The sequence below is a fragment of the Podarcis bocagei genome (assembly GCF_964188305.1).
Source record: "Podarcis bocagei genome assembly, chromosome: 6".
NCBI lineage: Eukaryota > Metazoa > Chordata > Lepidosauria > Squamata > Lacertidae > Podarcis > Podarcis bocagei.
The window spans coordinates 82320792-82336013 of NC_138130.1; the positions used below are offsets into that span (position 1 = coordinate 82320792).

The following is a 15222-nucleotide window of genomic DNA, read 5'->3' on the forward strand; positions in this document are numbered from 1 at the left end:
AAATCTTCAGTGAGTTAGGGTACGGTTACCAGATGTCCCTGTTTCCTGGGGACAGTCCCCAGATTTACAAATCTGTCCCCAGACAAAATCCATCCCCAGAATGTCCCTGGATTTCACTTAATGTCCCCAGATTTATATTTTAAGTGTTGTAGATTTATTAGGAGGGAATGAACGTTGCGTGATTGGTTCAACGGCACAAGACACATCATATGGGGACTTCCGGCGAGGCAAAATGGCAGACGCCACAGCAGCGAGCAGCTCCTGAAGACAGCCAGAGCCAACTGCGCTACCAGGCTGGCTCCTGGCTTCTGAGAGTGCCACTGCCGCCGCCACTGCCAAAAGGGAACCTGAGACGCCCAGCACGTCAACTGGGGGAACCGCTGACACACACACACCGCGACCCAATTTGAGCTGGGAGCAAGAGCGCCCGGTCACCTGGCCGACTGCCCAGCGGTGCTCTGGGGCCGGGACAACCCCTGAGCCAACGCAGGGAAAAGGAGGAGAGGAGAAGGAGAAGGAAGAGAGAGAAAGAGGAAGGAGAAAAAGGAGGGGAGCCCCGACCTTGCCACGCCGCTGCTGCTGCTGCTGAGGAGTGGTAGGAGAGCACTGGGAGGGCAAGGACACGGGGACAAGCCCAGGCCCAATCCGAGCCTCCTCCACGGCAACTAGCGCTCCAAGAGAGCAGACCGGGGCCCAGAAGCAGGCCACATGACAGAGGAGACCACAGAGGGGAAGATATTACTTCTCTTCTTTAAAAAAAACAAAAAAACTTTTTTCAAAAAAAAAAGTGTCCCCAGATTCTTTGAAAAAAATCTGGTAACCTTAAGTTAGGGACTTCCCTGCATGTGAAGACAGGCTCTGGCAGATGGAGCAGATGAGACCAATAGTGAGTCCAATGGTCAAGAAGGCGGTTTCTGCATGTGCTGCAGAGGAAAGTGAGCGGCAGATGGGGCTTGCCAACCTGGGAAGTGAGCCCATCTAGCAGAAGGAAAACTCTGATCCTAAATCTCCGCTGCCTTGCAGGACACCTTCGGGATGAGAAAAAGCTAAGGAGGAAGACTTACACAAATCCTGAGTGGAATCCCTAAGACTTGTTTTGCCTTGTACGCCTCCTTCCGGCAACTCTTGCAGCCAAGCTGGTGCCAAATGTATTGCTCTGTTTCCCTTTCGACCGCATCAGCGAGGCTGAGAGGGGGCAGATCTTGTCATCTGGGCAGCCCAGGACCTCCATACATACTGCCCAGGCTTGAGCCCAGGGGAGGTCACTTGGGTGCTGCAAATGCAGCAGTTTGACTTCACACACACCCCGAGACACACTCCATTGTCTCTCGAGACAGACAGATGCCAAGAGCAACTCTACAATGTGCTATGGACACAATAATGGTGCATTAGGGTGGATTTATTCTGCTCTGTTGCTCATTCTGTGATGCTCCCCCAGTGCTACCACATCACTGCTGTCCAGAGAGCCTATAGCACATCAAAAGTGGGACAAAAATTAACCAGTATGTTTCTGGCATGAGAAGTAGTGGGATTTCAGTGGGAAGTTAAAGGATCTGCATGGATTGCAAATGAAGCAGTATGGCTGTCCCAAAACATTTGCAGGCACAAACGCAGGATCACGTGTGGTGCTATCCAGCAGCAGCATGAACACAAATCATCATGATCGCACGATAGCAGCTAAATGCTAGCCTGGCAATGGGATGGCATCTTCCACCATACCTGAATGCAGCAGGGTCGCTTAGGGGCTGCAAGTCAGGTTGTGTGGTACTCCCAATTTGGTTTGCTTCAGGCTTTTCACTTTGCCTGACATCCTGAAAGCACAATAAAACAGAAGTCTGTGGAGGACTGAATTCCACCCAAGAAAAGTGACAGTCTGAAAGCACCTCTAAAAGGACTAATTATGCAATCCTGAAGAGCTGCAAACTCAGCTCTGCTCGCTTTGGGCTCTGTCTCCAGCTACCATCAGCTGAAGGCCTCCATTGCCTTTTCCTACAAATCAAAAATCTCCATTCCTGTTCTATGGGATCTTGAATTGCGTCTTCTGGTTTTTCCACTGGGGGACACCCCCCCCCGGTTGCCCCCAAATAAGCAATCATTGTTTTCACTCTAAGGTTTCGGATGAAATGATGTCTGATTTTTATAAGCCTGTAGGAGTCATAAAGGACTTTCATCTGCCTTGAAGAAAAAAACAACAACCAACCCTCATTTTTCTGGAGGTGCTGTTGGCACATTCAGTTGCCGCACAAACAAGGTCATAAAGACAGAAACAATTTGTGGGCTTCATTGGAAACGGGACTGGTTTCTGTTAATGGAGAGAGAGAGAGACAAGTGGTTTGAAAAGAACAGTTCCAGCTTGTTGGAACAAACTCCCACTAGACAGCAAGTTCAGCTAGAATGCGAAAGGGGAATGGTGCGGTTTCCACTTACTAATGCTAATGGAAGTTCCTTCAACACATCTGATGAGAACTGCAGCCTTCGTACAAGCCATCGCCCTCCAGGGTCACCTTCTAGACTTGAAATTCAGACCTTATATCATATGGCCAATAATCAGGGGCTCAACATCGCAGAAAGACGTTTTATGAGTGCCTTAGTGATAAATGTTAGGGGGTTGGCAAAACCCAGATGTTGGGTTTTCTGAATCCACCAATAATTCTAGGCCAGCTATCTGAAGAATTCCCTGAAGCCCACACAGATTTCCCCAGATTCATGGTTGCGCTGCATCATGGATACCATGAGCATTATATCATCTCTCTCCTTTTACAAACCCTGAATCCCTTTGGAAGAAGATGGGGTACAAATATGAAGGGCAAGTAAAATAACAGACAGAAGAGATTTCTCATCATCAAGAAATAATGCAGTTTTCTTAATGCTACTGCCATTCTCTCTCTCTCTCTTTTTAGATCACTACAGATATTACTCACTTATGAGGAGGCTATAGCGCAGTAGTATTTTATTTATTTATTTATTTAGGCTAAACTTTTCTTTATTCGCATACCATGGTTACCGCTGTGTCATCCTGAGCTGCTACCTCCAGAAGAGTATTACATACTTTCGCGAGGCTGAATCACATTGTCTGTATAGTCATCTCCAGGAGTATTGTTCTCCAAGGGCAACGAATATGGAAATAGATTCAGATGCACCATTTAAAGGTATCTGGCATAACCCTTGCATAAGCAAAACAGCAACGCACATGAATCTCACACGGGTGTAAGTCAGCTTGGAGATGTTAACCTGGAGGTTTGAAGAGCAGCACGGAGGTGTTTTGTAAATGGGTTTTCAAATAGGCCTGCAACATGCTTCCAAATCCAGAGAATTAGGGCTTCAAAGAACAGCTGCATCTGACATCACTATAGCATCAGGCCTCTGAGAAGTGGGGGGGGGCAGCTCGTTTGTTAAAATTGGCTCCGCAGGGATAGAGAGATAAAAATCCGGCCCACCAGCCAGAAATGTTTCCTCACCTCAGTGTAGAGGGTGGGTGGAATTAGCCCCCCCCCATACAACTTTTATGAGAATAGAACCAGGTAGAAACTTGGTTATTAGAATTTTATTTTATTTTATTGCAGAGGGCTAAACAGATGCAATGGTATGATATTCATACATGGCTAGGGTTTTCTGAAAAGAAAGTTAACAATTTATTTTTTTAACAATGGAACACTGGCTACCACATTGGGTTAGTAGAATCTGTCACTATGACAACCGCCACTCAGACTCTCTGCAGGATTTATAGCTGAGTCCTCCGCACATTGCCTTGGAAGCAAGTTCCAGTTGGCTTCAATATAATATACTAAGGATTGCAGCCTTTATCTGGAAGAATGGCAGATGAAGGTGATTGACTATATGGAACTGGCGGAAATGACTGGCAGAATCCGAGACCAGGGAGAAGAGTTGGTGGAAGAAGATTGGAAGAAATTTAAAGACTATTTACAGAAATATTGTAAAATTAATGAATGTTAGAATGATGTTGGATAGAAACTAAGTGGTTTTTAGCTGCAATACTATAAGGGAATATGAAAAATGGATTACTAATAGGTAAAGATTTAATGTTACAATATTTTAAGATTAAAGATTAGGATAAATAAAGAGGGGAAGGATTTGCTGAACCAACAAACTGAATTGGAATACAAAAAAGGGAGGCGTGAGGAGGTCCGGGAAACAAGCTAATGAAAAATAAGTAATGGAAAGACTGAGTTGTTTTTAATTATTTTTATTTTGTATTTTTATTTTTTTATCTTTATTTTGTAATACTTTGAAAATCTTAATAAATTTCTTATAAAAAAAAGGATTGCAGCCTTTGAAGAAAAGAAAAAACCATTCATATGTAGCCACTTTGTGCATGGTGTGTGCTTCAATTATGCAGTCCAAATTGTGTTCATGCAGTGTTAATTCCAGATGGGGTTGATTGATGATGATGATGATGGAAGGGAGGTTCTTTGGCAAGGTGTTCTCTTCAGAACTCCTTCCTTGAGAGGATCCACCTCCTTGTTGCTTTTCACCATAGCCCATTCACATGCCTTTTCCTCCTGGGCCCAGTCAGCACCATGGCCCAGGAACGATGGAAAGGCAAGCGGATGTTCCTCCTTGCTCCTGTCACTGCTTGCATTCTTGGGGACAGTGGGCAGCAATAGCGGCAAAGACAAAGAACGCCAAGGGTTTCTGGAGGATGGTCAGCACCCTGCTAAAATGTAGGCCTGGATGGGTGCCTGATGATGCTGACATGACCATTCAGCTGGATAGCTTAGGTGGTTGGAGAATGGTGCTGATAATGACTAGCTTGCAGGTTTGATCCCCATATGGGGATATTCCTGTATTGCAGGGGGTTGGACTAGATGTTCCTCAGGGCTCCTTCCAGCTGTACAATTCTACGATTCTATAACCAGCACTGATTGGCCAGCATCCTAATGTGGTTGGCATGCCAGACTGAAATTTCAACCTCCTCCTGGATTTCTTTTGGGGGGGGGTGTTCCTCAATTGTAACCAGAGGCAGGCATGATCTCAATTTTCATGAGAAAACAAATACTTTGCATGCACTGTGTCATGTGATCAATTATGCAGGGTGGGGCTTATCTGCCCCCTCCCCAATATTTTATTCAAGTTGGCACCCCTGCTGAGGACTGTAATTTGTTACAGGCACTGGGAAACGTAGCTCCATGCAGTCTTTTAGCAAGTCTCAGCACCCTTAACAAACTACAGTTCCTAGTATTCTTTCAGGGGAAGTCATTGGCAAAGCGGTATAAGATTGCTTTTAAGTCCATGGTGTGGATGTGGCCATAATTTCAGAAAACTGAAGGTGGTTTGAAGGAATGGGTCTTTCTTGCAGAGTGAACATTTCCGACACATTTTGTCTCTAGTGAGCAGATACAGTGGTAGCTCTGGTTGCGAACGGGATCCGTTCCGGAGGCTTGTTCACAACATGAAAAGAGCGCAACCCACAGCGGCGTGTCTGCGCACGCACAGGTTTCGACTCACTGCTTCTGTGCATGCGCGTGACATCATTTTGCGCTTCTGCGCAGGCGCGAGTATTGAATGGTTTCTTTAAATGTAAAGGTTCATCATTGTTCCACCCGATGTGTATGTCTTTAAGGGGCCAGAGCAAGGGCCAGAGCAAGATAACGAGACCCAGTCTTGCAGCAGTGAAACATAGCAGGTGCTGCTGAGTTATATTGATTAAGCTGTGTCAGCAATTGGGTATACTATATAAGGAGCAGCACCTAGCTCTCCCATTTCCCTGGGGGATGGGTTGGTGGTTGGGTCATGGTTGTTGATGTATTTAGTGTAAATGGAGTTTTTGTTTTTGTTATTAAAACCTTATTTAAGTTATTTTTTAGTCCCTTTTTAATGCATGGTCTCCCCAGCAAGCTCTCTGCAGTGCTACCATACTGCAAAAAGCCAACAGTGAATGGCGAACCCGGAAGTAACCCCTTCCAGTACTTCCGGGTCACTGTGGGACGTAACCTGAAAGAACATAACATGAAGCGGACGTAACATGAGGTATGACTGTAGATTGGAGGTTCCTATACCATCATGACTACTCACAAACTGCATCTGACCAGAGGCAAGACCAGGACGAAAGAAATACCCACACATGCTGCAGAAAGAATATCCTCTCTCTCTAACCATTTCCAGCTTTCCCATCTGCCACTTTGCTTATGCTTCCCAAAGCAATCACACACCCATCTCTCCTGAATACAGAGTTCATTTCTAAATTGGAATGAACCATATGGAAAGTGCAGTTGAGTGTGTTAAACCAGGGAAATGGGGTTGCTTGAGTGTAAGGCAGACATCCCATTAACTTCCCTTCCAAAGGGAGAATAACACGTCTGTCTTTCACGCTACCATAATAAATGCAATTTCAACAACTCGTTGGAGGAGGAGAAACCCTTCCTTTCTCTTCATGCGGCATAACCCATGATTACGGCAGCAATTGCATCCCACCCCTATGTTTATACTTCTCAGATTGCTTCTAAATACTTTATGGATTTTAAAGTAGAAAAGGTTAGAAAGGACAGAAGACACTTTACATGCAAATCTGTGTAACTGCTCAGACAGGGGTTTGTTTGTTTTTCCCTTTAGGGAAAATAAACTTAGGCGGATGCAGTGTTGAATGGAGGAGTGCAATATTCTCCCTGCTGGCTGTTTTCCTCTCCCTTCAAAGCTTTCATGGGGACATAGGAAGCTGCCTTATACTGAATTAGTGTTAGGATTCTTGCTCCGTGTTTGCAGTCATGAGATTGTTGTCTATCACATGACGGTGTATGTTTTCATTCCACATGGTGGGAAGTGACAGAGACAGGATGTTTTGGTGTTACTGTGTTCCGTGATGTGGGACTATTGTCCTTTGTTCTTTCTCTCTTTGCTGTCTGATGAGAAAGAGGAAGGAGCAAAGTCAGAATACTTCGAGTGTATTATATGTAAATAAAAGTAGATTAGCCTCTTGGTATCAGTCGCTGTGATGTTTGGGCTGGAGAAAGCCTTGGAAGCTCCCGAACGACCGACCAGGAGGGAGAGAACATGCCAGTTGGGCATGTGTCTCTACCAGGGTCCTACACACAAGTAGGATGATCCTAACAGGTAGGACTATTGATCCATCTAATTCAGTAATTGGCAGAAGCTTTTAGACAGGGGTCGGTCTCCCAGCCCTACCCAGAAAAGGCAAGGATTGAACCTGGAACTTTCTGCATGGACAGCAGCTGCTCTACTACTGAGCTATGGCCCTTTGCACTAGCAGGGATAGGGACTCCAGCTCCCATAATGTGGGAGATTAGCAGGCAAACCTAACAAATGCATATTCTTGCTAGTTAGCATGAGAAGGGGCTAAGTCCACAGAGTTGTACTGAAGGCAGGCCAGTACTCAGACCATAGAAATACAATTGGTAGAGAGGGCTCTGTGTGATGTCATTTCCCCTCCTCTCATGGAGATTAAGGAGCATATAGTACTTCTTGTTCCTCTCTCTCTCTTCAGGCACGGTTTTGCTGTAAATATAAGCATTTTGCCTGCATAGTCTTTACTATTACCATTGCTGTGAGCCAATGCATGATTATAAAGTAAGTAAATCTTATTTTTGAACTTACTTTACAAGTTGTTGCCTGGTTCTTTGTTAAGCGGGGTAAGAAAGGGAAAGCCGGCTTACTTCATCGCTGGACTTGCTCAAAACAAAGTTTTACGGCCTAATTCCTATGCTTTGAATTTTGCGGCCATGGATGGGAATTAGAAACTCTGTTTAACCCACACATGCAGTGCCAGGAGGGGTAAATTGCCATAATTTGCCCTCTCCTATCCATTAAAACCCTTCCCACACATAAGACCTGGCCAGGGTGGTCAATAAAGGCCAGGGATAATGGGAGTTGTAGTCTCAAAGCATCTGCAACCCTGTACTGCTGTGGAACCAGCCACACTGCCCTAAATCTGCCTCTGGCTTCTCTCTTGATTTGACTTCCACACAGCTATTAAAATAAAAAAAATCCTTCCAGTAGCACCTTAAAGACCAACTAAGTTAGTTCTTGGTATGAGCTTTCGTGTGCATGCACACTTCTTCAGATACCATGCACACGAAAGCTCATACCAAGAACTAACTTAGTTGGTCTTTAAGGTGCTACTGGAAGGAATTTTTTTATTTTGACTATGGCAGACCAAAACGGCTACCTATCTACTACAGCTATTAAAAGGCAGGGGAAAGTCTGATAATGGCAAGCCAACCATCATTATTCTTTTATGTTGAAAATATGGGCTGGAGATAAGCTAGGGCACTGAACTCTTGTTTCAAAATAAAAGGCTACTCTATTGGACCATTGGGCTCGCATTTAAGAAAGTTAATCCTGTTGGAATCAGAACAAAAAGCTAGGCTGAGAGAGATTACACTGCTTACACCTAATGAGGCTATTGTATTATGATATTCATTGTTTACGTATTACATTTATTTCCGAGCTTTGTTCTAAAGCTCTGTTCAAAAGCTCCCAGCAAGGGACTTGATGCAGCATTTTCCATGAAGCCACATGTACTGCTGTGAAATCAAAGTAGGAATATTAAGATGACTTATGATGCAAATCCTTTGGATGACTCTTCAGAATTCCTATGAGTTTAATGGGATTTACAATCCCAAATGCTTCTAGAGTCTGCAATTTCAATATAGTTAGGGCCTATGTTATAAAGGATGGATAATTCTGTGGAAGATGTTGTTGATGAATTGCAGTGATTTTGCACAATCCACAAATAGAAATCGGGTAAATCTCAATTACTGTGAGAATACTCCAGTATTAGCAATAGTATGAATCAGGTATACAAAATGCAGTCAAGACTGAGCAGCAAACTCTGAAGGCCAAAGAGATGAGTACCTACTTACAATGTGCATCATAGGTCAGTGATTCATTGTGCATGCATACTATGACGTCCCCCTGGGCTTAGTCTCAAGCAGGTATGCCTAGGGATAGTAGCTTAAGCCTGGCATCTAGAGAGTTGCTTTTGGCATGCCCAGCTGGATTTCTGCCATGTGTTCCCCTTTGAACAGCAGGCGCTTTCAGTCATCTTGCGAACCAGTGTTGAAAGGACTTTTCAAAAGCAGTTTACCACACAGTATTAGGTAAGGTAAAGGTAAAGCACCCCTGGACAGTTAAGTCCAGTCAAAGGCGACTATGGGGTTGTGGCGCTCATCTTGCTTTCAAGCTGAGGGAGCCGGTGTTTGTCCACAGACAGCTTTCCGGGTCATGTGGTCAGCATGACTAAACCGCTTCTGGTGCAACGGACACCATGACAGAAACCAGAGCACATGGAAACACCGTTTACCTTCCTGCTGCAGTGGTACCTATTTAACTACTTGCACTGGTGTGTTTTCAAACTGTGAGGTTGACAGGAGCTGGGACAGAGCAACGGGAGCTCACCCTACCACACGGATTTGAACCGCTGACCTTCTGATCAGCAAGCCCAAGAGGCTCAGTGGTTTAGACCACAGCACCACCCACTCCCCTAGATTCTAACACATAGACGGTACTAGAGACTGCTATTCAAGAATTTAAAGTACCTTCATTTGGCTAGTGGAATTAGTTACATAGTTCTATGGAGCTTGGCATATATCTGGCCTGATTTCAATATGCTAATATAACAAGGGTTTCTGGAAAATGAAGGGGTCCACACATAAAAAAGTAATATTTAATTATTTTATTTAAATAGTTTTATTTTGCAATTGTATAACTCAGATCCTCGCAGCATTTTACAAAATCAGTTGTAATTCTTTCCCCGTGTTTACATACAGAATGAAACACCAGTCTGTAAGTTCTTTTTTTTTAAGGGGGGATTTAAATCTGTATTTGAATAGGCTCAAAGAGAGATGAGCAACCCTAGCCACCATCTGGTAAAATGGAAATACTCTCATTTAAGCCAAGTTCAGACTAACAAAGTTTGACAAACGTGAAATCCAAATACTTTCAACTTTGCTTGCCCTAAGTTTAAAGAGCAGGTCACTATCAAATAGAGGGATATGCATATTGGCACTGTCTCTTTCACAGTTTCATTCTGTTGCAATCCAGCACTCAGTTGTGGGGTTGCAGAGTCCATTAATACAAAAGTAATGCAAGGAAGCTGCATACTTGCAAATGCACGAACAAACAGCATCAGTACAAAAATAAATTATTCTTATAAATGTATGCTTTATAAAACAGTCTGTTCAGCAGGGGCTGACGTCAAGGTTGGTGCTCACTTGACTTTGTACGATAAAGCCTGTTTGAAACGTCGCTTGAGATCTTGCATGTTAGGTGATTTGGGTCGAGAAATGAGGGACGACCGCCTTTTGTCTCCACTGCCACAGCTGTGCAACTTACTCACTTCTTTACAAAGATACTGAAATACATCACATACACCTTGGCAGCTATCACTGGTGGAGATTTCTAGAAACACACTGCCCAGTTCATTGGCCAGCTGCAGGCCATCGCTGGCTGCCACCTGTCTGGAGTGAGCCAAGTCGCCTTTGTTGCCTACGATGACAACAGGGACTTTAGAGTCTGGACGGATCTTCCGGATGTGTTGATAAAGGGGACGGATGGACTGGTAACTACGGTAGTCTGTAATGGAATAGACTAAGACAACACCGTCTGCCCACTTCAGGCACCTGGAGAGCGAATCCAACATCTGTGCAACATCTTCTTGCACCTGGAAAGAAAAAGAGCACATAGACTTAAATAAATGAGATACAAGTGGGAAACCTTTTCAACAGCAACTATATCAAATGCCTTTCCAAATAAGAAGAGGTTTGCTTCAAGACGGGCTGGTTGTTTTGGAAAGAGAAATCTGTTGCTGGCACAGCTGTTCCCAACTTGATGTCCACCAGATGTTTTGGACTACAAATACCATCATCCTCAGCCAGCGTGGTCAATGGTCAAGGCAGATGGGAATTGTAGTCCAAAGTGTCTGGAGGGCACTGGGTTGGGGGAGGCTGTCTTAGCCAATAGCCAGTTCACAAGCTCACAAAGGTTGCATGACAGTGGCACATGTTAACTGTGCCATGTGTGCTTCTCACATGTGGAATGGCTGTGTGCAACAGCTTTAGAGACTCATCAGATACCAGCCTGACCATTGATGCTTTTGCATCTGAATCTAGAAGGGATTGCCAAAGGCAATGTGTAGGTCTTCATCTCTGGTGGCTTTTGACCCCCAACCAGCAAGATGTACGACTCTACTGTGTAATAAAACAAAGAGCTTCGAATAACTTTTAGTTTCTGCATGAAACGTAGCAAAAGTCACAGCACTTTCTAAACAGCCTACGAGAGCATTATTTCTAAGACTGCAATACAGTGGTACCTTGGGTTACATACGCTTCAGGTTACAGACTCCGCTAACCCAGAAATAGTGCTTCAGGTTAAGAGCTTTGCTTCAGGATGAGAACAGAAATCATGCTCCGGGGGCGCGGCAGCAGCAGGAGGCCCCATTAGCTAAAGTGGTGCTTCAGGTTAAGAACAGTTCAGGTTAAGTACAGACCTCCAGAACGAATTAAGTACTTAACCCGAGGTACTACTGTAATAGGAAGCTGCCTTATGCAGTCAGACTATTGGTGAATCTAGCTTAGTACTGTCTACACTGACTGGCAGCAGTACCGGGAGATGCCAGGAATTGAACCTGGGATCTTCTGTGTGCAAAGGAGATTCTCTACAACTGTTGAAAAATGCTGGCTTGAATTAAGCCCTCTTGAAAATACAGTGGGTCTTCTGAAATGCCTACAAGTTACTTGCTGACTGTGGACACAGACAATTGCCGAGCAATTCCACATTCTATGCAGCAAATCTTTTCCATTTATTTCCTCCAACCCTTTAACCATTGGACTTCAGTCACAGAACATCATTTGCATTAATGTGCAGATTGCATCAGTGAACGTGAAAGATCGCAGCCTACTCCTATGAGTGGGAAATTTCTCAGCAACATTCATATCTACTGATGGAATGAATCAAACCTCAAAAGGCCGACAGAATAGACATATTTAGGATTGTTTCCGTACCTCAATACATCCTGGGGTGTCTTGGATTTGCAAGAAAATCTGGTCACCTTCAACGTGAACGAGCCTTGAATAGAGATTGCCTGGAGAAAGAAAAAAGGAAGCTCATTTAAAAACTGTTGCACTTTATTTGGAGGTAGGAGGTATATTATAAAGAAGCAGGGGAACTGATGCTAAACACATTCTTTCTCCATGCGGGTGCAATGTAAATAAAAGGAACCGGTGTGGTCAGAGAATTGGGGAGGCTTAGCCAGGCACCTCACTGGGTGACCAAGAGGCATTCACATTTTCTCAGCCTAATTTACCTTTTTATGTTGCTGCGAAGATAAAAACTAACATACACTTTCCTGGGCTCTTTGGAGGAAGGGTGTGACTCTGTTCATTTGTTAGTGTTTATTTATTATAGCTCTCGCCCTCCAATGAGCTCAAGGTGCTTCATTCCTCTTCCCCATTTTATCCTCACAAGAACCCTGTGAGGGAGGCTAGGCTGACAAATAGTGATTTGCCTAAGGTCATCCAGGAAGCTTCATGGCAGAGTTGAAATCAGAAACTGGATCTCTCCAGTTCTAGTCTTGGACTCAGTCTAACCGCACTAGACCTAGGGTCTGCAAAATTATAAGGTTATACTAAAAAAAACACACCCCACAACACTGCTTCTTCCCTGTCCTCTCGTCCCTGTTGGGCAAGCACAGAAGCACAGGAGAAGGGCTGGATGGTGTTATGGGAAGCGTAAACAGATCCATTTCCCAGACTTCCCTGGGAAAACAAGGCTATATGTGCATGATCCCCACAAGCACCAGACCCAGATTCACAGAGAGATTCTATGAAAGAAAGAAGCTCACCTGTGTTGGGTTCATAGTCTCCAATGAACCTCCTGGTTAGGTACCGTACAATCATAGCTGGAAAGAAATGAGAGTTGTTGCGTTACTAGCGGTGACAGGTGGCAAAGGAAGACGCATCAAACGACACACATCCCTTTGATAAAAATAGCATTTGCAAAAAAAGGTGGGGGCTGCGATGATGTCCTGCTACAAGCAAACACAGACACACAAAGCTATTAGCAAAATGAGTGTGGTCTCCTTAGCTACGATGCCTGCTTGCCAGTGTAGGCATCTCCCGCCTATAACGCAACAGGCGTGTAGAGTCTGCTTCGAAAGCAGCTCTCTTCCCTGAATATGTTCGCAGCTTCTTTGTGTCAGGAGAAGATCTGCACGTACATGCCTCTGTGGCTTTAGGAGAGCATTCCCCCAGAAGCCATTCATTCCCTCGTTCATTCATTCTGGGAGACAAAAGGGCTGAAACGTGGATGACTTTGGGAACAGAGGTGGCTGCCTTGCAACAAGCCAGGAAAATTATCCTTCCCGCTTACCGGGGGGGGGGGGTGCGGTCCACCCCAGGTGTCATCCCTGAGGGGGTGACAAAATGGCACACCACCGGGGGGGCACTTACCAAAGGGCCTGGCCAGCAGCATACCCAAGCTATGCGTCTCTCCTGGGAGTGATGTGCCCTGCGCTGCCCAAAACAGCAGTGTGGGGCTTGTGCCCGCCAGGCAAACTCCATGGGCAGCTCGCCACGCCACCCCCCTGGGTGGATTGCCACGGCACCCCCGTGGGTGGCTTGCCCTGCCCCCACGCCCCTGCAGTAGCCTGCACAAGGGCAGCCAGTGCAGATGTTGTGAACTGCAACTCCCATCAGCACGGCTAATGGTCAGGGATGAAGGGGGCTGTAGCTCACAAAATCTGGAGGGCATCGGCTTGCGGGGTGGGGAGAGAGAGAGAGACTGAGTTAGTCCACCAGCATCTGGCAGCTGCCTTATAGGCACTTCAAACCAAGGATGCATCTAGCTCCAGAGTGGCCACACTGACCAGGAATTGAGATTCCTGCATTGCAGGGGGGTCGACTCCATGACTCTTGGGGTCCCTTCCCCCTCTACAATTCTATGATTACAAGGGTTGGGCAAACGGGACCTTTCGCATTCAAAACACGCGCCCGCCCGCCCGCTTCGGCTCCATCCCGCTTTGCAGCAGCCCCTCCGCGGATACAGCGGTGACCTTGGCGCTTACCGCTTTTCCCCACGCTCCCCGTTCCCAGCACAGCCAGCTTCACGTCCTTGACCAGGTAGTCGGAGGGACACTCCTGGATCGGAGCTAAAAGGTAGTTGTGAGACATGATGGCCAGCCGCATGGGGATAGGCTCCCCTTCCTCCTGCGCCCGGCGAGGCGAAGACGAATCCGGAGGGGCGCAGCTAGCGGCGGTGAGGCGACCTTTCCAGAGGGCAGCTGGAAGCGAGGCGAGGAAGGACAGTGAGCCAAGCTCCCGGCTCCAGTCTCTGCTCCGGATCGCAGCCGCCGAGCCTTTAAAGCGCGCCGGGCGGCGGGCGGGCGGGAGTTGTCTCCGCCCCTTCCTTCCATCTATGGGCCGGGGAAGGGCCGGCGCTGCGTGCGTACTAGGGCCAGGAGATGTGCGCGCACCGCGCCGAGCGCCGCCCAGCGCAGACCGTGGGAGATGCCCGCGGATCCAATGCAGGTTCCAATGGCGCTCCAAGGTTTTCGGCGGCAGCGAAACCAGGGAGCTTTGTGTCGGGGCGCGCTTTATTGGAGAGCCGCGGCTGGATCCTGGCTTGCGGCTTGGATGGGCGTGAATGAATGGGAGCCCCCCCCCCCCCCGCTCCGCACACGCCGGGAGTGAATAAAATGTGAAGAGGTGGGGTTTCCAGTATTTTATTGAAGGGGATCTTGGTCTCTAGGAGTCTGCTCCTATGGCACGCACAGACTGCCAAAAGGCAGAGGGTGACCCAGTAAGGCAAAGCCAACAAAAAAGGTAAAGGAAACGCATCTCCAAAAAAGGAGGATAGAAGATGATGCAGGTTTGTGCAACATTTGCGTTAGCTGATGTACATAGAATTTAGAAATAATGGCTGCAGTTTAACAAGAAATACAATATATTTGACACTGCAGTTTCACTTCGCTCAGGTGTGCTGTGCACCTGCTCAGTTTTAGTCCAGGTCGGTGCTGACTATTGATGGCCTCTGTTGTCTAATCTGAGGGTCCTTCATCTTTCACCCAGACTGGACAGCCCCTCAAATATAGGACTGCCCTCTGTAAAGCAAGATGCTGGTCACTATGATAAAATATGGTGCTTCTTTTTATCCCACACATTTCTACACTTTATTTTTAAATCGATGAATACAAGAGCTTGAATTGGTTTTAAAAATTGGTTAAGAAATACAAGTGTAGTGCAGTCGTGTGCA

At 46.1% G+C, this 15222-nt stretch overlaps 1 protein-coding gene across 1 annotated transcript; it reads right to left on the bottom strand.

Annotated features, from left to right (window-relative positions):
- Window positions 1-9677: 9677 nt before the first annotated feature.
- On the bottom strand, window positions 9678-14280 carry RASL11A (RAS like family 11 member A). Its single transcript, XM_081198031.1, has 4 exons — window positions 14036-14280; window positions 12815-12871; window positions 11976-12055; window positions 9678-10636 (listed from the first exon to the last, which is right to left on the bottom strand). Exons 1-4 carry the CDS (start codon window positions 14154-14156, stop codon window positions 10184-10186), a joined length of 711 nt encoding a protein of 236 aa, XP_081054157.1. The 5' UTR covers window positions 14157-14280; the 3' UTR covers window positions 9678-10183.
- Between the last annotated feature and the right edge of the window lie 942 nt (window positions 14281-15222).

What these genes read in the sequence shown, in the direction of transcription:
- RASL11A (XM_081198031.1), bottom strand. Translation starts at nt 14,156, where the DNA reads ATGCGGCTGGCCATCATGTCTCACAACTACCTTTTAGCTCCGATCCAG. An exon ending in AGACTATGAACCCAACACAG is followed by an intron (nt 12,056 to 12,814) that starts GTGAGCTTCTTT and finishes TTCTTTCTCCAG; the next exon opens with GCAATCTCTATTCAAGGCTC. An exon ending in ACACCCCAGGATGTATTGAG is followed by an intron (nt 10,637 to 11,975) that starts GTACGGAAACAA and finishes TTTTCTTTCCAG; the next exon opens with GTGCAAGAAGATGTTGCACA.